The sequence below is a fragment of the Nuphar pumila genome, chromosome 11, assembly GCF_984573655.1.
Source record: "Nuphar pumila chromosome 11, dmNupPumi1.hap1.1, whole genome shotgun sequence".
NCBI classification, from domain to species: domain Eukaryota; kingdom Viridiplantae; phylum Streptophyta; class Magnoliopsida; order Nymphaeales; family Nymphaeaceae; genus Nuphar; species Nuphar pumila.
The window spans coordinates 17809224-17836736 of record NC_143259.1 but is presented as its reverse complement, the minus strand read 5'-3'; the positions used below and the strand labels follow the sequence as shown (position 1 = coordinate 17836736).

The 27513-nt window shown below is 36.3% G+C and overlaps 1 protein-coding gene across 1 annotated transcript; it reads right to left on the bottom strand.

Annotated features, from left to right (window-relative positions):
- Positions 1-1063: 1063 nt before the first annotated feature.
- LOC149822128 (calcineurin B-like protein 1) lies at positions 1064-27038 on the bottom strand. The gene is made up of 9 exons (XM_089980797.1): positions 26941-27038; positions 26089-26262; positions 21797-21879; positions 19162-19221; positions 17687-17795; positions 17506-17558; positions 17198-17278; positions 16653-16765; positions 1064-1486 (listed from the first exon to the last, which is right to left on the bottom strand). Exons 2-9 carry the CDS (start codon positions 26165-26167, stop codon positions 1423-1425), a joined length of 642 nt encoding a protein of 213 aa, XP_089836923.1. The 5' UTR covers positions 26168-26262; positions 26941-27038; the 3' UTR covers positions 1064-1422.
- Between the last annotated feature and the right edge of the window lie 475 nt (positions 27039-27513).

The following is a 27513-nucleotide window of genomic DNA, read 5'->3' as shown; positions in this document are numbered from 1 at the left end:
AAGAAATTAAAATTTTTGGTATAAACTGCCTCTATTTCTGCTTTTATATTATTTAGGATAGGATTTACAATAAAAAGAAATCCCTATTCATGTTGCAAGAAAAAGTCAAAAATTTGGTGGGTAACTCATGTGAAAGCAAACCGTAGAAAGAGCCATTAAAAAGGGCCGTCCACTAGAAAAGGTGGTGGAAAAGCCCTTCCCTAAAGGGCGAGGCGTTATCTATCCACTTTCATATGAATCATGTGGTCAAAGAGAAACTTGTTTCTCTTTTACCACTTCGCCAGGGCCATTGTCATGCACAAATGGCCTGTTTTCTCCTCTAAAACGTGTGAAACAAATGCACCTCCCTTACTTTTGTATTGTTCCTCCCTTTTTTATCCATGAGCTTAGTATGGCTGTAAAATCCAAGCTTCCTGGCTACAGCTGAAGAGGTGGACCTTGATATAGGAGATCAGGTTGCTAGTTGTCCTCTTTCTGAATATCGAATTTATTACAGTTAGCAAGGCTTATTTAGTTTCATAATTTTGATCAACTTCAAAAGCCTATGAAGGCTCCACATCACTAAGAAGGCGGGTTGGCTTAAGGCTTTCAAGCTCGATACCTGGAGTGCACGTCCCTTGTCTTAAGGCTGAGGCAACAACAACCAATGGAGGTTCCGCTTGTCTGGCAGGAGCAGTTAGTGCATGTCCCCTTGTGTTGGGGCGTTGCAAGTTTGAATCCATGGTTGTATAACTGGTGGGGATCTGCCAAACCCCAGTTTTTTTCTCTCAAAAAAGAGAAAAAAAAGGCCCAGGCAACAAGCTCCTTGGTGGGCAAAGGAGGCAACCGAAGGGTGTTTACTTTTAACCGTTTCAGGGTGGACCATGCGACAGAGCATCAATCTCTTGCAGGCTCCACCACCTGAACAAGGGTTTTCCCTCGAGAATATAACACAAAGACTACCCAAATCAAGCTCCTTTTCCCCAAGTTGAGACATTTATATTAAGGCACTTTGCCTTCATCTTCTATACCACTTTTCTCATTACTATGGTAGCAGGAAGCATGCATTGCAACAAGAAAAGAAGTGCTTCAAACCTTCAATTTCAGGTCGCATATATAAATAAAATAGAGCAGGCATACGGCTCGCAGCTGTTTTAAGGATCAAGCTCTAGAAGGCATGAAGACTAGGAAGAAATTTAATCTTTAGGACCATCTACTTAACACATCCAAATTCCGTAAACATTTACAAGATCAACTCATGGATTACAAAAACCCTTCACAGCCTTGACACAGAATACGACCACTTGCTTTCTAACACCACAAAATATTCATGAACCTTTTCTTTTTCCTTTTTCTTTTTGTAAAGCTATGCCCCCTTTAGTGAAACAAAAAAAGAAAAAGAAAAGAAAAGTGAGGTCACGCATGCCTCTTTTGTGTAACAGCTCATGTTGCGATTTCGTCAACTTCTGAATTGAACACGAAACTTGGAAATGTTGTGGTTATGTCCCTGAATGAATCAGAATAATAATCAAAATTTGAAAACAAGGTATTATGACACAAAAGAAAAACTGCCCGGACCAAAAACTCCTGAACAAGCACAAGCAGTTGCTAGCATGATGGAGAACACACAATTTTTTCCGAGTTCACACATTTAGCAACCTTGCTTTCACTTTCAAGATAAAGAATGAAGATTATGAACCGGTAAGATAAAGATGCATCTGTCTAAAGTATAGATTTTGGAGGTTCACACCCAATAAACCAATAAAAAACAGCACAAAGGATGTGGGAGTTCCATATAAACGTGCATCTATTAATATTTGTTACTCCTAGTCTGAACGAAAATCTGATAACTTTTGTTTTAATTAACAGCAAACAAAACACACATAATATGCATAAGGGTGTGTTTTTTGAGTGACAAGTCATATGATTGCTAAATATGGAGATCTGGTTATCCGAGATTCAGGGTTCCTGATATTTAACAACCCAGACTGGCAAAATCCCATTGCCATGATCCAAGCATCACTATAAGATAAAGTGTACAGAGGATTGTTTTGATGATGCAACGATAGCCAAGGCAATATTCAAACTAAAAATAAATGAATGTAAAATGCAGAATCCTCTTATAAATATTAATTTTGATTGCATAGAAAGAAGACATCATTAAAGTTTATACAAGCAGATGTTAAAGTATCAGATGATGTACTGAAGAGGCCAAATTGGAAGGAAATACTGTCTCTATATCAGGGTGCTTGAAAAAAGTAAATGCAAAGGCACGCTTGAAGTGCTGGACAAACACTGCCCGAACATCCGAGAGGCATTCTGTCCAGAGCACACCAGTCGCACCCCATCCCCAGGGGGTGTCTCCTTAAGAAACAACGGTATGGGACAAAGCGGCCCCTGCATGGACTGCTTTGTCCCTGTATTTCAAATGTGGAACACACAGCGTGCAGGGATCACTTTGTTCCCCGCACGGGTTTGTACCATGATTCAAGCACACCTTAAAGTAAATAAAAACTCTAACAGATCAAAAGTAATGTCCTTTCAATTGGAAAAACATGTCAACTTGCCACTTAGTTAGAATTAGATAGCTACAACTGAGATCCATGGAAAGAAGACATCCAAATTGTAATACCCGTGAATTTTATCTGATAAACCTGAAATTTATATCCTTGAGCTGGTACAAAGGTATTTTATTGTTTTAATTGTTTATTCGTAATTGGATATCGAATATTTTGTTTGGATCTTCAATATCAGATTCATAATATCATGTTTGGATTTTCGATATTACATTTGGATCTTAGATGATGGATCACTAAATTTGATATTTAATAATGGATTTCGGTCAAATGGATTGGATCTCTGGTATTGGATCCTCATTATCAAGATCAAATTTGATATCGGATCCAAGATGAATGAAGCAGATCAACGAAGTGTAAATCAGATTCTTAATAAGAAGAATTTCTATATCAGACCTATAACATTTTAGAGGGATCTGAAGTAGCACTGGTGATGGTTGGATCCACATTTGGATCCTAGACATCGAAGAGGTAAATAGGGTAGAATCCAATCAAAATTATGTGTGGATCCATACTAGCTTTGTCTGGATCCAAGTATCTTAATTCGGATCCATGATGTGAAGAAAACTCTGGATTTCATAAAGGGTTTCATGCGCAAGATGGATCTTGGATCCATAGTAGTTTATGGGAGATCCATAACAACGTCATTGCACCCAAATAAAATTTTTATTTGGGGTTACATTCAAAAAATAAAAATATAATACTTTAACACCTAAGAAAGAGATTCGGATCCATGAACCGATCCGGATAAGTCAAGTAAGGATCCACAAAGGAATCACATATATATATATATATATATGTATAATAGTATGTATATATATATAACTGTACAAATATATATATATATATATAATATAAAATAAATATAATGTGTGGAGTCGTTGTTGGATCTATTTGGATCCGACCTTCGGATCCACTCTGCAAAGCTGTTAAGGATCCATATCGTTTGAGACACACTGATCCAACACACGGTTGAATCCCGGGTCTTGGTCTCGGTCTTGGACCCGGACCCGGACTGCACCCTGCGTACATACGGTAAGTAAAGAAAAAAAAAAGAGAATGTAATATAAGGCAACCCGATACGGGTTGCCTGATAAAACAAAGTTGGTTAGGGTTCAGAGTGAACCCTAACCCTCGTAAGGGGGAGATCGCAAAGTGGCAAAGGAAGGGGGATGTGCAGCCGCCACAGGTGAGGGTAACGACCCTCCCTTTTCGGGCAACCTTCTACAAAGGCCCTCCCGTTTCTCTTTTCCTCCCACTCTCTTCTCTTCCTCTCACACTCTCTCTTTCCCTCTCGGCTGTGCCCTCGCTTGTTGCGGTATCCCACCCAGCCCGTCGCCGACTCCTTATTATTCTAATCGCCGTCGCCAGCGACCTCACAGGGCAGCCCAACATCGACGACGTTGACCCCTCTTTCAGAGGAGCGAGTGTAGCCGATGGCAATTCCGAAATCAGGGCTGTTGGAGGAAGGGGTGGTCGGCAACACCTCCATCCATGGCATCTCCGAGGAGAAACGCCGGATCAGGTAGGATCTCTGTAGCTTTTCCTGTAGCTATACATATGCTCGGGTGTGTGCGTAGGAAACCAAAAAGGAAAACCCCAAAATCAAACCCTTGGGATTTAGGTAAAGGGTTTCGGTGTTTTTCATGCGTGGATGTCCCGTATGCACGATATTGCGATGTGAAAAGTTTCTTTATGAGATATCGATTTTTCCTATCGATGTTTCCATGATTCAATAGAATGATTGTCTCGAGTACTTTATGAGAAGTTACTCAGTTATTCGGGTGGACTGAGTTTTGAACAATAGTCTTGAAAATATGCCATAAGGCTTGCTGATATGCTTGCTCACATATAATATGAAATCTGTATCATATACATAGGTTGAATCTGTAGAGTGACACTGAAAAATATATATATATATATATATACATTTTTTTTTATTTATTCAGTGTTAGCCTGATCTTAACATGGATTGTGGGAGGTATGGAATTTTGACAGAAACTGGTATGGATGGGGTTTGATGACAATGAAGTTTGTATGCACTGATTGAAATCGAATTCTGTTTGAACTCCAAGATCCAGAAAGTATTGTTCGGTTGGGTACAGGGCAGCTACCATTCCGTTGTTGTTTCTCTTGTTAAAAATCAATAACTGCATTATTGTAAGTAGCCAGAAAGATGTGGTACGGTCTTATCATAAATTGAATATAATGTCAATTTCTCTTCATGGGTGTATATATATATGATTGGCAATATGAGAAGTCTGTCTTCATTTTTCACATGCATAGTCTCAGTAAACTTGCATATTCAAAAACATGTACAAGGTATTATTGAAGTATTCAATGGCATTAGGTATGTTTAGTTTTTCTGCATTTGATGAAGCACCAAATATGTTCGGATAACGAGTGAGAACTTGGGCTTAGTTGCTAAATGGCCATACAGACTCTTTAAATGCTTTTAGCAAACCTATTATTTCATAGGATGGCCTCCTCACATTGTTTCCTTCCTCATTTGATTAAGTGGTGATCCTTGGTTCTCATTGATTAATTATGTGTCTGTTTTCCCTATGGAATTTCCGAATTTCTCATTAGTAAAGAAGTGATGTTTTAGATGTAAAGGTCAGAAGTTCTTTCTTTCTTTGTTGTGCATGTAAGATTTATAATAAATGTCGGTTGCGGTTTGTGTTCTGGAAAGGGGGTTGCACAATCCCCTCGATATCATGATGTTGTAATAGCAAAGAAATAGTTGCATTTATATCCTATGTGGTTCTTGATAATATAGACAATATCTAGATGTATCAGCGTTATGACTTAATTAAGATTTCCTTTTCAATTGAGTCCTGAAAATCAGTCTTGACTAACCCCGTTAGAGGATGTCAAGCACTCGGTTACAATATACATAATCTGAGTATTGGTCTGAAAAGTAGAACGCGTTGGCAGAATGAAAACTACTGTGCAGGTTCTAATATGGTATGACACAGGTCAATATTCCGACTTCTTAAATTTTTATACTTGTCACATGTTCTGAAAGTGTTAATACTCGAAGTTTGTACGATTATTTCTCCGTTTAAGTACCACAGATTATGAAATTGTAATATTCAAAGCATGGCATTTTATGAATAGTTTCTCTATGATTAATTCAGTTGCATATTATGATGCTATTATGTTTTATATGAAATTGCATAGTAACCTGATGCTCATTGCCTAGTTAGCTGCCTAATTGATGATAATATTCTGTTTCATAGGAAGTTGCTTACTAAGCTGATACTTAGTACCTTTTTAGATGCATATTAAATTGTTAGTCGAGTTGATATGTAGCTGCATATGAAATTGATATATGTAATGAGTTATAACACTTTTGAGATTACATGGCATGGTCCGTATATGAATCAGGTCTGCATAACTAAATGGATACCCGATGTGGGTACTTGGATTGCTAGCTTTTGTGCTATGGCAATGCAACCAATGAAAAACTTAATCTTAAGTGTTGTGTGCCCGACTGGTTTAAAGGTACCGGGGCATCGGTGCTTACCGGTTTAAAGGTACCGAAGCACTCTGGGTAATAACCATAAGACTGAAGAAAAACTTAAATTTAAATTATGTGGCCTGACTGGTTTAAAGGTACTGGGGCTTGTGTGCTTGACTGGTTTAAAGGCACCGGAGCACTTTGAGTGGGTTTATGCAATCAATATGACAAAGTGTTGGGACTGTTTTATACACCTTGGTAAAATGACTAAGGTTGGGAATTCTACTGCTATGATAGTAGAAGGAATTCTCATACTTCGGAAAAATAATTAAATGAAAAGATTAACCCACTCAGATTCGGGCTTACCTTGGAGAGGGTAGGAGGTACAAAACTCCGGAGACATGTGTTTAACTGTTTCGAGCTAAAGTGACTCGATGGTCCCCAGTCCTCCGAGTTGGGGGGACCCGAACTACCAATATGTCCTAGGTGGTAGCTCTTTGTTGTTCTGCAGAAGTTAGGGATGCATCCTGTTTTGGTTTGGCCTTTGGGAGATTCTCTCGGTCACTGGCCGCTCCCTTAGGATTTCAGTCTCAGTTAGAATGTTCGGGTTAATAAAATAACCTTGAATAATATACCCCCGAACGTTCTCTTATGTGATGGTTGTCTCGGCCCGCGTGTACCCGCGGGAATAGATAAAATAATTATTATTTAGAACAGTTAGGTATCACAGTGAGTGGAGTCATTAAAGAGACATTTGCATATTCTTTCAGCATGCTTTATATTCTGAGATTGGGATGAAACGAAATCCTAAAATGTGTAGTTATGAGATAATTGGATTCATATTGTGGTTGTTACATGAATATTATGCATGTTATTGTTATTGTTGTTGCAGAATATGCTTAATGCCTTAATTGCTTAATTGTTGTTGTTGCATAAAATGCTTTACTTAATTATTGTTGTTGCATAGTCTTCTTTACGCGATTCTGTACAGGTTGAAAATCACACACGGCACCCACGTCACATACTTGACACATGGTATACCTGCATTAAGAGTTACAGTTTTCCTACTTAGACGTGGTAGTCTAATTCCAATCAATTTACTATTTTCAGGTAAAGAATAGGGTTTATGAGCGGCTGCGGGATGAGGCATCGGATCGAGATTTTTGGATTTATTGTTCCAGGGATAGTTAAGTTCCTTTTATGTTTTTAAAACTCTGATGTCATTATTCATTGATAGTGAAATGAAATAAACGTTTTGGCTTTCTCTCCACTGTAATGTTCCAGAATGTTTAACCCCATAATATTACTTGTTTCCGCTGTTATAAAAAAAATCCTCTTAAATTTGGGTTAAAAATTTTGGGGCGTTACACAAATATTTACTTTGTAATCAAGTTCTCATTATTCAAATGTGAATAGAACCATACTTATCAGTGGTAAGCCATTCATAATTAACAAAAGCCCCATATCTGATTAGAAGCTTGTTCTCCAGGCTGAAAAACGCTCCACAATCTTGCTATTCACCTAATATTCCTTCTTTGCTAATAGAACATTTTGTTTTGCTTAAGGCAATAGTTTCTTTCATGAGTTTTATCTATTGTTTTGCTTTAGAGAAATGCTTTCACAACATATGCCCAAAGCAAGACAGATTTGAATAAGTTCATCTTCGTTCTTTGGAAGATATGTACCGCTAAACATAAAATATTCCAAGCCACAACCATATAAGTAGATTTTGAGACTAGAGACTGCTAAGCAGACAATATCTGGAATTTCTCGAATTTTGAAAGCCTAGCCAATCTTGGAATAGAAGCAAATACCTCTTGCTCACATCATTTCCTATTCATCCCAAATTCTCTTCATTAGGGAAGAAGAAATAAGGGAAATTTTGAACTAGAACAGTGGATCCTAGATAGGAAGCTTAGGTTGAGGCATAAGCTGTGAAGCTGACATCAAACACTGCATATGGAATCAAAGGTTCAACAGCAGAATAGCTGCTTAGTCCCTTGCAACCCCTCTCTTCTCAAGCATAGTGTTTGTTAATGAAACACTAGTGCAAATAACAATGTCACAACCGGACTACAAGAGATGCACAAGCATACAAACAAGAAGCCACTAATGGGAATAAATACAATAAGCCACAAGGGCAAGGGCGCAAGTGATGAGAACCCACAATATAAGTGGGAGAGGACTGAAAAAATATACAGATTCTTTATTGAAAATGCTTCAAAAAGCATTACAAATAACTGGGGGCAAAAACCCTTTTTTATACAACTAATAGAAGCAAAGGGGCTCCCATAGAGGATCCCAACGGCTCTTATGAGAGCCCATTCAAATGCTTAATAAAAATAAAAGAAAAAAAAACAAAAACAAAGATAATAAAAACAAAAAAAAAGTCCATCGACATGCATATTTATAAGTGAAACAACTAATTTGCCCCTAGTGGGCATTAAAAAGAAGATGAAGAATATATATATATATATATATATATATATATATATATATATATATATATATGTTTTAACACCCCACCTCAAACTAACGTTGAGATCATTGAATGTTTGCTTAGAAGAAAGGAGAACCTAAGAGATGGTAAAGCTTTGGTGAAGAAATCTGCAAGTTGGTATTCTGAGATGACATATGGAAGTTCAATAGTGTCTCTTAAGAATTCATCTGGAACATAATGACAGTTCATCTCAATGTATTTCGTTCGTTCATGAAATGCATTGGCAATATAGATGGCACTTTTGTTGTCACAACATAGCTTCGAAGGAATAGAAATAATGACTTACATATCTTTGAGCAGACTTTTTAACCAAACAAGTTCAACTGTGGTGGTGGTCATAGCCCTGTATTCGGCTTTTGTGAAAGATAGAGACACTTTTTTTGCTTCTTACATCTCTAAGAAATTAATGATTATCCTAAGAAAACATAATAACTTGTAGTAGAAATATGATCACTGGGGTTTTCGCCCCAATCAGAGTTGGTATAAGCAATTAAAGTTAGAGATAAGAAGATAATAATAGCCATTTGTTATAGTTTCTTTCAGATATCCAATGATTTTCATGACAATTGTCATGTGAATTTTGAAACGGAAAGACACTCTGTACAACATGAGCAATGTCTAGCATAGTAATAGAAAAATATGTAAGGAATCCAATTAATTGATTATAAAGAGTGAGGTCTTCTAAAGGAGGTCCATCATTGACTCTCATCTTAGCATTTATCTCTTAAGAATTCATCTCGAACATAATGACAGTTCATCTCAATGTATTTTGTTCGTTCATGAAATGCATTGGCAATGTAGATGGCACTTTTGTTGTCACAACATAGCTTCGAAGGAATAGAAATAATGACTTACATATCTTTGAGCAGACTTCTTAACCAAACAAGTTCAACTGTGGTGGTGGTCATAGCCCTGTATTCGGCTTTTGTGAAAGATAGAGACACCTTTTTTGCTTCTTACATCTCTAAGAAATTAATGATTATCCTAAGAAAACATAATAACTTGTACTAGAAATATGATCACGGGGGTTTTCGCCCCAATCAGAGTTGGTATAAGCAATTAAAGTTAGAGATAAGAAGATAATAATAGCCCTTTGTTATAGTTTCTTTCAGATATCCAATGATTCTCATGACAGTTGTCATATGAATTCTGAAACTGACAGACACTCTGTACAACATGAGAAATGTCTAGCATAGTAATAGAAAAATATGTAAGGAATCCAATTAATTGATTATAAGGAGTGAGGTCTTCTAAAGGAGGTCCATCATTGACTCTCATCTTAGCATTTATCACTTCTGGAGTCTCCACCTTCTTTTCGTTAGTTAATCCAGATCTAACAATAACATCTTGTGCAAGTTTCATTTGAGAAAGAACATATCCTCTAAGAGAATATGCAACTTCAATGCCCAAAAAATACCTTAGAAATCTAAAGTCAGACATATCAAAATTACTTTTAAGAATATTTTTAATAGATTCAATGCCTCTTTTATCATTCTCCCCCTGCATAGCAGTGTCAGCATAACAAGAAGTAAATTCACTATCAAGAACAACTTTACTGAAACAGTCATACCAAGCTTTTAGAGCTTGTTTAAGACCATAAAAAGTTTTATTAAGCTTAAGAGTTTTTTTTTCTATTTCAAGACCCAGCGGAGGATTCATATAAACTTCTTCACAAAGATCCTAATTTAAAAAGACATTTTTGACATCTAATTGGTAAATAGGTCATTGTTTGATAGATGCTAAAGCTATTAGACTTCTTACACTAGTCATCCTAGCAACTAGTGCAAATATTTTTTCGTAATCAATTTCATATTCTTTTGCATACCCCTTAGCAACTAATCTAGTTTTATATATTTCTAATGACCCATCACTTTTAATTTTTACTTTATAAACCCACCTACAACCAAAGCCTTCCTACCCAAAGGGATAGTTACAATTTTTCAAGTGTTAGCATTGATGAGTGCTTCTAATTATAGGTGCATAGCATCGATTTACCCAATATGAATATTGCTTAGCTTCTTTAAAATTTGAAGGCTCATGATGTGAATGTATCATCATTAAACAGCATTAGACAAACTCTATAATTTGGAGAAAAAGAGTCATGTGACACAAATTTTTGAAGAGGTCTAATGTTTCTAGAGGATCGTTGAGGTAGGAGTTCCTCAAATTGGTCATTTAAAGGGAGATTTTGTGAATATATATCAAGGCATTTTAATGCTCATTTCCCTCAAGCCGTCCGAGTATACACATGGATATCATTAGGATTTTCATTTAGAGAATCATCATTTTGATGAGAATTGTCATCACAACCATTATCACAAATAGTATCATTAGAATCTTTAAACTCATTCCTAGATAATAAGTCAAAGAGAAAATAATAATCAATATCTTCCTTGGGTTTTTGAGGTTCAAATCCATTTTGTTTTTCAAGGAAAGTCACATTTCTTGAAACATAAAGTTTGTTATTTTTAACATCATAACACCTATAACCCTTTTGATTTTCACCGTAACCAATAAAAACACATTCAAGAGCTTTTGGTGAAAGTTTATTTTGTCTTTGAAAAAGAACAAAGCATTTACAACAACAAATTCTTAATCTTTTGAAATTCGGAGATATTTTGAATAATTTTTCAAATAACAAAACATTTTTTAAAGATGAAGATAGCATCCTATTTATAAGATAAATTGCGGAAATAGCAGCTTCGGCCCAAAAGTTCTTTAGAACATTTTTAGAAATAAAAAGAATTCTAGTTGTTTCAATAGGATGCCTATGTTTTCTTTCGGCAAGACCATTTGTTAAAAAGTTTTAGGACAAGATCTTTGACGAATAATGTCATTTTGTTTAAGGTAGTTTTGAAATTCATTTGACATGTACTCCCCTCCAGAATCGAATTTAAAAATTACTATATTATTTTGAAATTGATTTTGAATAAGGATATAAAATTCTTTAAAAATGAAAAAAATATCGAATTTATTTTTAATAAAGTAAACACAAGTGTATCTAGTGAAATCATCAATAAAGACAACATAATATGAATATCCTCCTTTATAAATAACCGATGTCAGTCTCCATACATCTGAATGCACTAATTCAAATGGTCTCTTAGAAATAAAGTTGTTATGTTGATAAGGAAGAGAATGCATTTTTACAAGAAAAAAATCATTGCATGTAAATTCTTTTTCATTACAAATTTTTTTTAAAAAAGGAAAAAGATACAACTTAAAGACACTAGAATGACCAAGCCTTTTGTGCAAGCGACAACATCTTTAGATTGGACATGATTACAAAATGATTTGAATGGTAATGACAAAAAATTCATATAATATAGGTCTCCTCTTTTATGGCCTTGCCAAATCTACTTCCCAAACCAAAGATCCTGCACATAGTAATTGGTAGGTGAAAAAGAGACACCACATTCAAGATCGGTTATTTGAGAAATGAAAAAAAGATTTAAGTTTTGAAATAATTCCAATTTTTTGAACATAAAATATTTTGACTTTGTTTAAAAGCTTTTCAAGGTTTCCCACTCCTTTAAAATCTAAAGATGTTTCATCGATCGTGGAAACAAATGATTTAAAAGGGTTAAGACTTGGTTTGGATAAAAGAAATACATTTAGAGTCATATGAAAGGAAGCACACGAATCAAGGATCCAAGAATACATACCGGGAATTGATAAGATAGTGACATCAGAGGTGAAAGGTGTGCAAGAGTTGTTTCTCATAAACTGTTAAAGAAGCCACATTCTTTTTAAGCTTAAGACAATCAGGTCTAAGATGTCCCAATTCATTACAATGGTAACAAACAATTCTTCTACTTCCACCATTGTTATTTTTCCAAAAGTGAGGAGGTTTGTATGTCCTCGTATTATTTCTTGGTTTAAAAACTGCATGGACCTCATCAATGTCTTTTTTAAGAGCCAAGTGAGTTTCTTGGCATAGATCGGCAAGAATTTCACTAATAGGAGTAAACACCCTATAAAGAAGAGATCCTCTTAGTTGTTCAAATTTGGGTCGAAGCCCATGAATGAATTGAAAAAATCTTTCATTCTCCATTTGCTCTTGCATCATGGCAAAAAAAATTCCTTCTCATTGCGGGTCAAGGAGAGCAAGTTCATCCCATAGAGGAGATAGAGTATTATAATAGTCTCTAATGCTCATATCCCCTTGCTTGGTTCTGTTTACTTTTTCTTGTAAGAAGAAATGCCTAGCAAGGTCTTTTTTAGGATACATATCTTTCATAAAGAACCATGTTCCATTCGCCTTCTTAAATTTGGCTAGATTAGCAAAAAATTTGATCTCCACCAGTGTTTTAAAACTCGTCGAGTCAACTCGTTGACTCGGCTCAGCTCGGCCCTCCAGCGTGTCAACCCGGCAAGGCAAACTCGGTTTGCCAAAACTCGGGCTTGACTCGGACGAGGGATGTTTGAAATTTGATTTTTTGGGTATTTCAGAATAAAAAAAATGTTTATTACATCAATAGGGAATAATTAATTGGCTTGTATAATTGGATTAGTTGTCTTGAGGATTTCTTCTTTGATTTTGTTATGGATTTTCTCGCACATAGTATGTAACCCATACTTTCTCTCAAATATCTTTCTATTTTTCAAATTACTGAAATGGCTATAATGTTAATTTATTTTTTATGACTGAATAGGATCATGACTTTGAAAAGAACTTGTCTTTAGCTATGTCTAGTTGGAAGTGTACACTACATGAGCAAGTTTCATATGCTTGTTATGACTGTGATTCTTGAGCCTATAGTATGGCTGAATTTCTCTTACAAAGCACATTGGATATCCTTCATAGTTTCATCTCAAAAACTATAAGCCTCGGCCCCTCATTCTGTTGTTCAATATTGTCTTTTATTAGATGATTTCCTTATGAGTCTATTCTGCATAATCAGATACTGTGGCCAATTTTTTCTGGCAGTCATCCTAGTGCAGCTTAAAAGTGTAATTCTATATTGTACATGATTACTTTTGATATGTGGGCATGTTTCATAAAGCACAAGTCCAATATTTTCTAAGCCAGGATCAAACTCTGATTTTGAAGTGGATTGGGCCTACAAAAGGTAGAACCTGGTGAACTGGCCATTACAACATTTATGAGTTGGTCAGGTCTCATCAACTTCAGTACAGACCAAGCATGGACCATTTTAAAAAGTCCCAACTACAGACATATTTTGCTTAACATGAGCCCCTTAATATCAGTTTATCATCTCTTGTTTACTGAAAAACGTGGTTTGAGACAAATTATATATTATTTTCTTTTAAAATCAAAAGTTAACAAAACCCGGTCCGAGTCACCGAGTTGACCCGCCGAGTCACGAGTCAATAAAGAACGAGTCGAGTCCCAAGTCACGGGTTTTAAAACCTTGATCTCCACATTATTCATGAACCATGCCAATATTTTGGCATGCTCACTTCCCCAATTTTCAACTTTGGATTGGTATTCTTCAATAGCTTTGACTTTTTCTTCATCACCCAAAGTTTTTTCTTCATTTTTTTTCTTGGTGAGCTTTAATTGTGGTTTCGGAACGATGCTACATACATATCCCCAAAGTTTCTTGCTAAGTCACACAGATTTGGCAAAGCAGGTGCTGCACCCGCATCGATGCGATGCGGGTGTGCATGCGGCACCCGGTGCGGTCAACATGGCCCTGGGTGCGTTGACCTCACCCAGGGTCATTTTCGTCCAATTTTCAGACAAAAAAAATTGAGAGAAATGCAATAAAAAGTTTTTTAGAGTCAAAAGGAAATACCACTTATCGATATCATTTGCTACAACTAACAAGTGCAATAAAAAGTTTTTGTGTTTTGTATTAGCATTCGTGAAGAGGGTTGAAAAGAATTCAGACTAGAAACATGGAGAATGCACATTCTTGCCAATTCAATCTGATCACAATCATGTAACAGTTTCTGGCAAACAAGCTACACCATAAGATTCCTGCTTACTCATGCTATATCCGCATCCATACCATTATGAGATTCTTAATGGGATAAGCCCATGAAATAACCATATTCTGCGTCATATTAATGTATCCACACAACAGAGAAAATATCATAAGATTGATCCTCAGTCTACTTATGCACAGACACTTCCATCGTGTAGGCATTAGATTCTTCTATCACTCAAGTTGTGAAATGTTGATTTTCCATCTTCATTCCATAAATGTCATAAGTCATATCATAGATACCAAACATTCCTCATCTTAAAAAACAAAATTTCCCTTCCTAAACTTGTCAAGTTGTGGCCACATACCCTTGAAGGGCAGCAGGACAAGATAAAGATACTAAACCATCAATAGGCGTAAAATTTTTAAACTATTGAGCATATGCCATACATAATACAACAATATTGACAACTTTAGCAACCAAGAACCAAATGCTGAGAATTTTTACAACAAAAGTTAAACTGATAAGCATTCTAAAAAGTAAGTTGCTCATATGTCACAGGGACTCACCAACTAGGTGTCGCACCCGCTGCGGTCAACCTGACCCTGGGTGCAGTCAACGCACCCAGGGTCATTTATGTCCAACTTTTGGACTTTATATGTATATATATATATATAAAAAAATTTATATTTTTGCCGCACCCCCTAACCCCCGCACCCAAGTTTTTTGAAAGTGCCACACCCCTTGTGACCGTTGGGGAGGATCCCAACGACTCTTATGAGGGCCCATTCAAATGCTTAATAAAAATAAAAGAAAAAAACAAAAAACAAAAATAATAAAAACAAGAAAAAAGTCCCTAATGGACATGTGTATTAACAAGTGAAAAGACTAATTTTCCCCTACTGGGCATTACAAAGAACATGAAGAAAATACATACATATATATAGTAACCATATGTTTTCATAGTGTTTGCCTCAAGATAAAAGAATTCCTTTGACTGATAAGCACCAGATTCTAGCACAGGATCCCTTGGTTATGATGCTGCCAGTCTTCTTAACTATTGCATACTATTTATGTCATAGGGATTCGGCTAGCAGGGTGCCGCACCCGCGTTGACGCAACTCGACGCGAGTGCGGGTGCGGCACAGGGTGAGGTCAACCCGATCCTGGGTGCGTTGACTACACCCAGGGTCATTTCGGTCCATTTTTGTTTGGATTTTAAAAAAAAAATTGCCCTACGAAATGGGCTGCGGAATTTTAAAAAAAATATATATTCTACTGACAGCTGCTGCTCTTGTTTTATAAAGGGGCACTTGTGTCAACATCTGACGAGCTTTGTTGGAGTGGCATCCCATGCTATTCCTGCCTCCAAACAATTAATTCACAGCATTGGAAAACATGTTGTTAACTTCCTCTCTCCATAATAAATGATAATGGTGGTGGTGGCAGAGCGTTGGTGGCTATTAGTATTCACTTTTCTCCTGACGAGATGGGTGCTCTAGCCATAGCCTTGTGTAGACCTCTCTTTTCCACATGTCAAATCCAATAAATTTCTTTTAGCTGTCATCTGTGTGCAACTGTATATAAAATGAAATTTGAAGAACCCTAGGCAGTGGCGTGGCAGTGGCGCCGTAGGCCTCGTGAAGACTCTCTCTCCAACAAACCACGTCAAACCTTTCGCTTATATTTTTTTTCGTAAAGACCAGGGAGTTTCAGACATGATTAAATCATGACAGTCAGCAGAACGCAGCAGGCTGGGTCGATCAGACTGCCAATCCTTTCGGTTCATCAATTTTGTCCCGTTGAGCCAAAGTACACAACAAGCGGAACGTGGGTAACAAGTCTTCAAACAAACACACCAGCAAAAAAAACTGGACCCCGACCCGCGCTGGGGGAACCCCCGACCCCATATATATATATATATATACATTTTTGCCCCTGCCGCACCCCCGCACCCAGGTTTTTTGGAAGTGCGCACCCGCACCCATGTGACATAGCATACTATAGATCAACAATTCACATTCTCAAGCAACTTATTTGCTTTAGCTTCCACCAAATTCAAGAAAGATTGTATACCATGAACTTCCATATATATCATGATCATGCAAAAGCTTCTATTATCAGCTAAATAGCAGAAATGTCACGCACATGGACAGTTGAGTATTACAATTCATGCATAGGTATGCAAAGAGACAAGCATGCTAATCAAGAACAGTGGTTCATTGGGAAAGCCACTTACTTAAGGTAAGGAAGGTTCATTATTTTCATTAGTGATGGATTCCGAGAAACAAAGTTCTGCCATTCACATTTATCAATCTTCCCATCCCGGTTGACATCAGCTTCCAAAAATGTCTGTCAATTTTGAGAGTCAGCACTAAATTATTGAACTGCTAAACAAATAGTTGCAATGGACCCAGAAAGCAAATTTAAAACTTCAAACAAGGTGGAGCCTTAGTTCTTAATTCTTCATATTGTGCTTGAACTGACTAATTGAAAGTGCCTACGGCATATAGTGCTGTCTACACATATATCCAGTTAGATCAGAATCCTGCTCAACCGGAACTACATGAAAAATTAACAGGATTTTGATGGTTGCTGTCAGAGGGAACCAGAACTGCTGTGGTTTTTAGAACCTCTCATATGGGAAATGATTTGGATCTGAATCAGATAATCCATTCCAAATCCTCAAATATGGATAATGATGCAATTCATTGACAGCCCTAATTACACAGCAGCTGAGTGGATAATAAATTTTCAATTCATATGAAATTTTTTGTAAGCTACCTTGTCAAGTATAGTCTCAATTGTCTCATCGGACAATCTCATTTCTGATTCACATAGAAGGGCAATTAGCATTTTCTTAACCTGCAAAAGCAGATGAATTATGTAAATACAAAGCTTTTGCAATCAACAACTAAAATAGTAGATGTTGATCAACCCTAAATAAAAACCCATACTTCATTCTCAATTAATTGAACAAATTGGGGCAAAATCATATAGTCAAGCGTTAGAAACAATGCACATCAGTTTAACATATCAAATTCCAAAAATAAATATGCAGCCCAATACAAGTTCCAAACTTTCAGTTTTACCTCTTGCCGCTCAATGAAGCCACTGCCATCCAAATCGTAAAGTCTAAATGAAACTGCAGCATGGCAAAAAGCAATTTGAGCAAGTATTCTAAGAACAACCTGAACACATACACACAAAACACACCAACTTGAACATAAAATGTATGCACATGTATCCAGTCATGCATCACAATCAACTTACAGTCTATCTTATCATGTTCAGGTGCATTTGGGTGAAAGACACTAAGCGATCGAACAAAGTCACCAAAATCAATGAGCCCCTTTTGCTTCACATCAAATAGGTCGAATATCTGTTCAAAAAATTGCAAACTATCTCAAAATATTGGACAATGCAAAGAAAGACAGATATCACAAATCATTCACCAATATCAGGAGTTTAGAGAAAACTACATAATGAAGAAAACTTTTGTGTTTAAATTCTTTTCACTTTTACTCTGCAATTAATATTAAAATATCGAACACAAATATATCTTCATGATTTTCACATTAAAAAGAAAGGAGAACCTAAAGGAGAAGAAAGCACTTGCATTACTTCCAACTTCAGTGTTTATCTTGGAAAAGGAAAAAAATGATACTGTATTTACAGGACACTGAAGGGAAGTAATACTAGAAGGAAAAGGAATTAGAGTATTAGACATAAAATTAGCTTGATAAATCAGTACTCACCAAACATTACAATTTTTTATTAAATATAGTATTTAATCATGCAAAACCAACAATGGGCGACCCATGATAAACCCAGCTAAGGGTTTGCCAACTTTAATTAATCATGGTCGTGTTGCTTTTCACAGATTAGAGGTTTACTTCTTTTCATTTGACTTTTGCCAATTCACCCTACTTAATTTTAGCTTATTGCAACCTCAGGTTTTAGGCAAACTAGTTAACCAAAACATGTTCTTTTTTTTTTTAATCCAAAGTTCTGGTTTCCAAAAGAGTTTAGTTAACTATAACAGCTACTGGGTGACTATGCTCTAGACATAAGATGATTTGGGCATTGGTCTTTGTTTCAAAGAGAACTTGAGAGAAATTTACAAAAAGCCCCTAACATATCAACCATTTATAGAAAACTGCCCAATGGTTGGGTTATTACATTCAACCACCTACTTTATTTGAATGCATTCCGAATACCTGCCCAAGTAAAATGACATTTTTGTCTTTTTTAGAACTCATCTTATGTCATCTTATGGTCTTCGATATACAAAATAACATATTTTAATACTTTATTTAACTAAACAAAGGTCAACTGAATGATTTTAGGACCAAGCATGTCTTCAAAACGTTAGTACAAAAACAGGCAGTTAAATGTAATTACTGAAATGTCAGATGGCTTTCTATACATAGCTGATAACTTGGGCAGTTATTGGCAAATCACTCAAACCTTTATCCTGGATAGATGTCATACATTATAGTAGAGGTGCACAAGCAAGAAGACAGGAACTCCAGGTTTCAACGAGAACCATTTCAACCATATTACCTAGTAACAAAAGTTGTGGGTATGCACACACATACGTAGAGAACACAAATAAACATAAACAATATTTACCAGAAAGTATGGATGAAACTCAAGTTGAATAAAACATAGACAATATTTACCACTCTATTGTGTTTCAAACTGAATAAAACAAAATCAAAATGATCTCTAAAAGGTTACTATACCCGATTTGCAAATAGGTTCTCCTTCTTTCTGTTCTTAAAGAGAGCGAGATGAAGCTCTTCCTACATGAAAACACAAAATAAGAAAATATTAAAGATACTTGCATTTCTCCATGAAAAAAAACTAGGCATGATCTCCCATAACTTAATGACGAGAATTAAAAAAAAAAATGAATTACATGATTTATCAAAAAGCTATGGGTCTACGAAGAACTGAAATGCACCCAACTAAACAACCCTCCCCCGGAAGCCCCACTCCCACACGCACATAACAAAAAAGGAATAAAAGAAAGGTAATCAGGGGCAAACTGTGATAATAAATTATTCACTGATACATGAACATGCTCGAGCATGCTACAGAGAGAGATCTAAACAGGTTGGTCTCAGGTCAGACATAGTGGGATCTAAATTAATCTGTTTGGACTCAGATGTAAAGTGCCTCTACCGAACCCATACCATAATCAGATAGATATTTACATATAGTTGGTTTGGAGTGGACTTTATCAGATTTTAAGTTGGCCATGGGTTTTTTATTTGGATTTGGATACAGATATACACTTATGCCCTATTAGTAATCGGATACCAGTATCTGTTCCGAGCATGGCTAAACAGATTCGGATTCAATCAGATATGTAACCTGAATCTTTTACATCCCAACAAGGGAGTGCAAGGCCGGCGGTTCGTTTTTGGCACTTGGGCATATAGTTTATAAATGTCTCGTTTAGAAACTAGGGTAATGAAAGAGCACAACTAGAAATGCATAACCACGAAAGAGAAGACTATATCTCTCTCTATAACCACACGGTACATGTTTCCCTCTTCTTTCTACCCATCTTCCTATCATGAATGAATAAGGAAAAATATTTTTTTCCCAGAAAAACCTAATAAAATTCTCAAATTGTCTCACCTTTTGCCTTCCAACAAATATTTGTCCAAATCGCTAAAAGGAAGGCATAATACCTTTTCCCCACATTTAAGCAGACCAGAGTCAAGGCGGATATTTATATGACACTAGATGCCTTATGTTGAGGTCTGCTCGACATGCTTTGCCTGCAGAGTGCAGACTCATTGAGAGGGGAGATCCAATATCCTGGTTTCCTCATCAATGTCACACCGCAGGATCAAACTATAATGATCCAATATTTGGGAGTACAGAATTGTCATTGATATCCTCAAAGACCTTTATATCCATACAAAAGCTTTAGAGACTCTTGCCCGGAAACAATAAACAACTAAACATTGGTAACATTTACTTCCTTTTTCTAACAATATTTTTCCTTGAACTTTATGAACATTACACAGATAAGCGGGAGGGAAGATGCAATACTGCTAAAAGCAAATAGCTCAGCCATTCCCTGGAGATGCAAGTTAGGACCATTCTTTCTAATTGAAAGACCAAGAATAAAGTAGCCGAGATGGTTGAGGTATTGAGCAACCACACAAATGGCCAGCTTAAAACCAGGTGGGTTCCATCGGAACCATGTTGATGGCAGATAGGGATGGAAGTTAGAGCTAGGACAGTCAGCCTGGCAGCTCAAACCTGGACAGAGTGTAACATAAAATATACCCACCTGATAAGATCACCAAACTTAGTATCAAGCTAGATGGAAAGATCCTAGATGACTGGACCTGATCGAGGGAAAACAGGTCCAGCCTACTTGACAGATAGGAACAACCCGCAATGGTAAGTGACAATGTTTGTGGTGATAATCCACAAATACTTTCTACAACAGATTTAGAGTGACAAATAGTTAAAATATGTCAATTCAACATTATTATGGCACTGTAAAGATACTACAATGACTTTCAAAGCATCTCATTTTTGCTCTGCTGCCTGGCACATTAACTTTTCTATCACAGTAAAATGACAGACAATAGTAAATATTTGTCTTTTTAATCATTGCTTTGTCTTCCAAGTTGGGTTCTGCAAAAAAGCTACGCTACCTGGAGATTTTACCAGTTAGCTGCTTTGGACACACTGGCACTTTTAGAACCAAATATTCTTTCCAATTGTACTTGTGAGATTTTTTTGTTTTGGACATAAACATACTTCTTATGATTAGTTTTACTAATTTGGTATACAATTCTAGGCACCTTAATTACTTTGTAATGGCCATATCTTTATGGTTTCCTTTGAACCATCAAAGAAATAACTACAGTAAAGCATTTGTATCTTACTGATTTACAGTTCCATAAATTGCATTACCAATTTGGCACATTTTTGCTTTGCAGTTCAATGTAAAAATATGTTTTATCCTTTTTATAGTTCGATGTTACACACATGTTTTGCCATCTCCCTTTTTAGTTTGAAGTTTCAACATATCTGCACAGGGGTGTGTGTAGATACTGTATACCCTTGTATATATCTAGCCACGACCACATATTTATTTTTTTAAGCTGCGATGTGTTTGACAGTAACACCTGCATCCATGTCTAGGTAACATATAATGAAGTGAGTGATTATTGGACTTGTTAGAAAATAAGATACAAGGAATGAATTTAACTAATTTTTAAATAAAAATGATTTACTTGATACATATACCATTGAAGATGAGCCAAATCAATAAGTGCTAAAAGGTGCATATAAAGGAAGAAAGGCTCTTCAAAACAAAACAGAATATAACTATTTGTGAATTACCTTGTTTATCAACCCATCATCAATGACAGAACCACTTATGCTCTTAAACAACTCAAATAGAGCCTCCACTTCACTAACACTGACTGTAAACAACAAACAAGAAGAAACAAACAGCTATTTTCATTGATGCATCCAGGAAGAAAACCCATAGAAAAGCTGTAAAGAGAAAGACATTGAGATTAAACACTTGGTTAGATACAGAATACTTTGGTAAATAAAAAGCTTTGGGCATAGATTCAACAAAAATATGCAATTCAAGAAAATGAACAAATAAGCAACTTCAAGCGAAAATATTAATCAAACTTCTGGCAGAAGTACATTGCACGATGAACAACAATCAATCGCTTACCACAATTCAATTGTTTATCATGAGTGCTTCATAATTAAAATATTAGCAAAAAGAAAATGAAAGATGCTCATCAAGCATAACTTAGAACACAGCTATTGACACATAGGTGATGTTATCCATTCACATTAAACTTGACCCGTGAAAATTTGAGATACACATTCTGAAAACTACGAAAACTTCACCACAGGATGACATATTAAGATAGATAACTACCTACAGACATAGGAATCACCAAGTACGATGTAAAAGGAGTGGGAGACCAAAAAATGGGAATCATAGCAGGAGCATGTACAGGGAATATATTTGACTAAGTAAATGCATATCTAACTCCAAATTAATAAAGATACCATATTTTTCAAGATGATTTTTTGCTCCTTTATTTTTAAATATCAGTTACGAACATATTTCATTAAATGTGAGAGGATTAGGGAGGTGTTGGGCAAGAAGGCGAATCGCAGGTGACTTTAGAGAAAGTTGTTCAGGTGACTCAATCCCAATTTCCGTCTTAGATTTTTTGTTCAGTAGAGTCAATATCTTTGTAATTAAAACTTGCCAAGATTTAGATTTTTTGGCCAGACACCTAGCAAAATTCGCTAGGTCGAGGATGACAAGAATTTGGAAGGATCACCCTCCCGACTGGCACCCTTTAAAGGTATAGGTTTACTGTACAAAGCTTGAATTTAGTGGAATGAACCAGTAGGGGTCAGCCTAACCCCAGCTTGCCTTTCCAAAAAAAAAAGAGAGAATAGGATGGGAACAGAAATAGAAAACATACAAATGACCTGTGCTTATGCTCATGAAGTATTTTTTATGACTTTAGAGAAAGTTGTTCAGGTGACTCAATCCCAATTTCCGTCTTAGATTTTTTGTTCAGTAGAGTCAATATCTTTGTAATTAAAACTTGTCATGCTTTAGATTTTTTGGCCAGACACCTAGCAAAATTCGCTAGGTCGAGGATGACAAGAATTTGGAAGGATCACCCTCCCGACTGGCACCCTTTAAAGGTATAGGTTTACTGTACAAAGCTTGAATTTAGTGGAATGAACCGGTAGGGGTCAGCCTAACCCCAGTTTGCCTTTCCAAAAAAAAAAGAGAGAATATGATGGGAACAGAAATAGAAAATATACAAATGACCTGTGCTTATGCTCATGAAGTATTTTTGATGGGCTTGCTGCATTGAGGTTCAGTCCTAGTGAGAAAATAATGAAATGTGAGGTAAAAGTAATGTTTAATAGACTTAAAACAATGAGGAGTGATTATCATCTTAAAACAATATTCTATATAAGCAGTAGTAGGATGATGTGTCAAATTTGAAACTACTATGAATTTTTGACCTTCAGTTTTTGGGCAATAATAGATCAATAATCTTATAAAAGTCACACTAAAGTATTCTTATAGCCATCAATTGAGGTAAAATGCATGTGATCTGCACGAATAGTTGAAAGTCCTGTCTTTTACAGTTATTGATCGCATAGGGCATTTATCGTTCCTTGAATTATTCACTGCATGTAATGTTTATTCAGCTAACTCTTGGTGCAATAATCCAAAGATCTATTTATTTTTATTCCTAAAATTAACAGACATTCTGTTCTTTGTTCCATCCTTGTATTTTAATTGGATAATATGGTCCCTTATCTAATTCTGCTAATTAGATGTGGGACTTTTCCTTTATTTTCTTTCGCATTTCAAAATCTTTATGTCAGTAAGTGTGCTGAGCTACTCAGCTCGCTACTTTCACTGAAATGCTAGCTTGCATACATACCAAGAAATATCACTGGTAAGTGCAAGTTGTTGGTCCTAGCATACTCAGTAAACATGAGCAGCCGTCAACTTGAACAGCTATATATCAAGTAGAAGCTGAGTGCTGATCATGAAAATAAGTTATAAAGCAAGCATGAAACTTACCATGCATCCAGTAACATCGTGATTTCACATCTAACGTGGCATTTGCTAATATTAATCTAATTAACAGAATGGATTCCTAGATAGATCACACTCCCATATAAAGGGAGTAAAACTGACATATGCTTGCACGTGAAAGCAGAAACCTACATCATCGCTGGTATGTATTTCATATTCGCCTGTATGTTGACATCCACCAGCCAGCACAGTTATTAAAACATGTCCTAGCATGCATAAGTGTAAAAAAATAATCAGGCTGCTAAATATTGCGAGAAACTGAGGCTAGTTTGAGAGTTGGCCACATGAATACATCTGCAAAGATCAATAGTTGAACAGTTTATATAAGCAGCTTATTTTAAGCCAATATATGCTCTCAACTGAGAAGCCAATATAAACCAACAACTTGCACTTATCAGTGATATTTCTTGGTATGTATGCAAGCTAGCATTTCAGTGGAAGTAGTGAGCTGAGCAACGCAGCACGCTTACATAAAAATTTTGAAATGCAAAAGAAAATAAAGGAAAAGTCTCACATCTAATTAACTGAAATCGATAAAGGACCATATTATCCAATTAAAATATAAGGATGGAACAAAGAAAAGAATCTGTTAATTTTAGGAATAAAAATAAATAAATCTTTGGATTATTGCACCAAGAGTTAGCTGAATAAACATTACATGCAGTGAATAATTCAAGGAACAATAAATGCCCTATACGATCAATAACCGTAAAAGATAGGACTTTCAACTATTCGTGCAGATCACATGCATTTCACCTCAATTGATGGCTACAATAATACTTTAGTGTGACTTTTATAAGATTATTGATCTATTATTGCCCAAAAACTGAAGGTCGAAAATTCATAGTAGTTTCAAATTTGACACATCATACTACTACTGCTTATATCGAATATTGTTTTAAGATGATAATCACTCCTCATTGTTTTAAGTCTATTAAACATTACTTTTACCTCACTTTTCATTATTTTCTCACTAGGACTGAACCTCAATGCAGCAAGCCCATCAAAAATACTTCATGAGCATAAGCACAGGTCATTTGTATGTTTTCTATTTCTGTTCCCATCCTATTCTCTCTCTTTTTTTTTGGAAAGGCAAGCTGGGGTTAGGCTGACCCCTACCGGTTCATTCCACTAAATTCAAGCTTTGTACAGTAAACTTATACCCTTAAAGGGTGCCAGTCGGGAGGGTGATCCTTCCAAATTCTTGTCATCCTCGACCTAGCGAATTTTGCTAGGTGTCTGGCCAAAAAATCTAAAGCATGACAAGTTTTAATTACAAAGATATTGACTCTACTGAACAAAAAATCTAAGACGGAAATTGGGATTGAGTCACCTGAACAACTTTCTCTACAGTCACCTGCGATTCGCCTTCTTGCCCAATGCCTCCCTAATCCTCTCACACTCCGCACTATTCTATTTTTATTTGTAAGCAATTCACACAATTTCCATCTTCTTCCGTTCCTACTGAACCGCCTGAGTAATCGAGCCAAGAAAACACTGCTGCTGAACTTGGACCAACCAAATAAACTCCAACTAACACATTTTAGGCCCTTTTCTTCTCATTCCTGATAGGCAAGCTGGAGGGATAGCTGCGTGGGCCCTTCAACCAAAGTTAGTGTGCGACTCTACCAACCCAACTATCACGCTCAACGCTTTGAGCCAGAGTTTAACAACTTCAAATGGAATTCTATATCAAACTTTTTCTCTCACAACCACAAACAAAGTCCAATCCATATGTCCTCCAACTAGTAACGAAGAACCGTACTTCAACTGATATTCTCTCCAAACTAAACACCAGAAGTTGCACTCAAAACCAAACAAATTTACAAACCTACTTCTACAGTTATGGATGCAACTAATCACCAGGATGCCAAAAACAAATGCCACTGACCCCAGTAGACATCAATATCACATGATCCACAAAACACACTTTCATCTCTAAAAATCACACAAATAAACCATAAAATCAACAAACGAAACCTATCATGCGACGTCGAGCACGAACGATCCACTCGAAACTTACAAGCTGTTTGTGCGGCCAGAAGGGTAGGGTCCTCATATCCTGGAAATTGCCTGCTAACTTTCGACTGGAAGCAGCCCATTGAGCGTAACCGGCTGAAAAGTGATTCAGAATCGAAGGCACTCAGAGAGGCCAACAGACGTAGATTGCGTGAAGATGCCTCAAAAACATCTACACCTATAAAACCGAAAGAAAAACCGTATACATCAAACGATAAAGCAAAATGAACTTCCCCAATTAAAGAAAAAAAACAAAGAACAACTAAAAATATCGTCAGAAAAAAGGCTAATAAACGCGTATCACATACAGTTCACACAAAAACATCTCCACCTAAGAACCGAATTTTATACGAAAAAAGTAATTCGAAATCAGGGAAAGCAATTCCAGAAGATCAAATAGCTTTAAGGCATAAAACATTAAAAAAACACCCTTGAATCCATACAGAATCAACAAGGATTCACTAAAATAAAATTAAATTGAAATCAACCAAAAAAGAAGTTCAAGACTCTAAAAGAATCAAGAACATCCGACCAAGTATACCAATATTAGGATCGAAAGATCACAATGCAGATCAAAAAGAAAGAAAAAAAAAAGCCAAGAATGCAACTCTCGAACAAGAGAAAACTCCCACAAAACAAGTAATTCAACCAACAAAAGCCAAAAGAAAAAAAAACAAACGTTTGGGAAAACAACAAGCGGATTTTATTGGGAAAAAACGATAAAGAAAAAGAAGACGGAAATCCCGAAAAAGATCTCCAAAAACGCTGAGAATCCGAAACCGAAACTCCGCCAATGGAACAAAAGTATACCCTAATCGGTAATCACGAGCCAAAAGAACGCAGGAAAACGGCTTACCGGCCGGCAAGAAATAGGAGAGGAGATTCTCCGGCGAGGCGGACGGATCGGATCAGTAGCTTTCTTCCTTAACGAGAGAGAGAGAGAGAGAGAGAGAGAGAGAGAGAGAGAGAAGAACGAACGATGGTCTAGGAGGCGAGAAATGGGGACGCCGGAGATCGGGATTCTCGTGTCCTAAAAAAAATCTTTTAAAATATGAAAAGGGAGCGAAATCTTTTATTGATATCATTCCCAATCTTTCTTTAGAGATGACAATGGACCGAGGAGAAACGGAGCCCTGCCCTGCCTTGCCCTGTTTGGATCCGGAATGAAGGTTAAAATTCAAACCCATGTGGGGATGGAGATCCTGATTTTGAGATGGGGCGCAGGTGGAGACCTTGTCCCCCACCTCTGCCCCGGTTCACTGCCATCCCTACCTTCTTGAAGTGAATTTTTATTTTTTAATATATATAAAAATGCAAATTTTATACTTAAATTAAAATATATGTATTTGCTTGCATTTAAATCTTACTAATACTCATTTAAAAAAGATAAAAAATGCAAAATATTCATAAAACTCGTCTCAATTACTTG

Coding starts and splice junctions, on each gene's coding strand:
- LOC149822128 (XM_089980797.1), bottom strand. CDS start 26,167: ATGGGCTGCTTCCAGTCGAAAGTTAGCAGGCAATTTCCAGGATATGAG. Junction 17,559..17,686: donor TGAACATGATAAGATAGACT/GTAAGTTGATTG, acceptor GCCATGCTGCAG/TTTCATTTAGACTTTACGAT. Junction 17,279..17,505: donor GCTTCATTGAGCGGCAAGAG/GTAAAACTGAAA, acceptor CTGCTTTTGCAG/GTTAAGAAAATGCTAATTGC.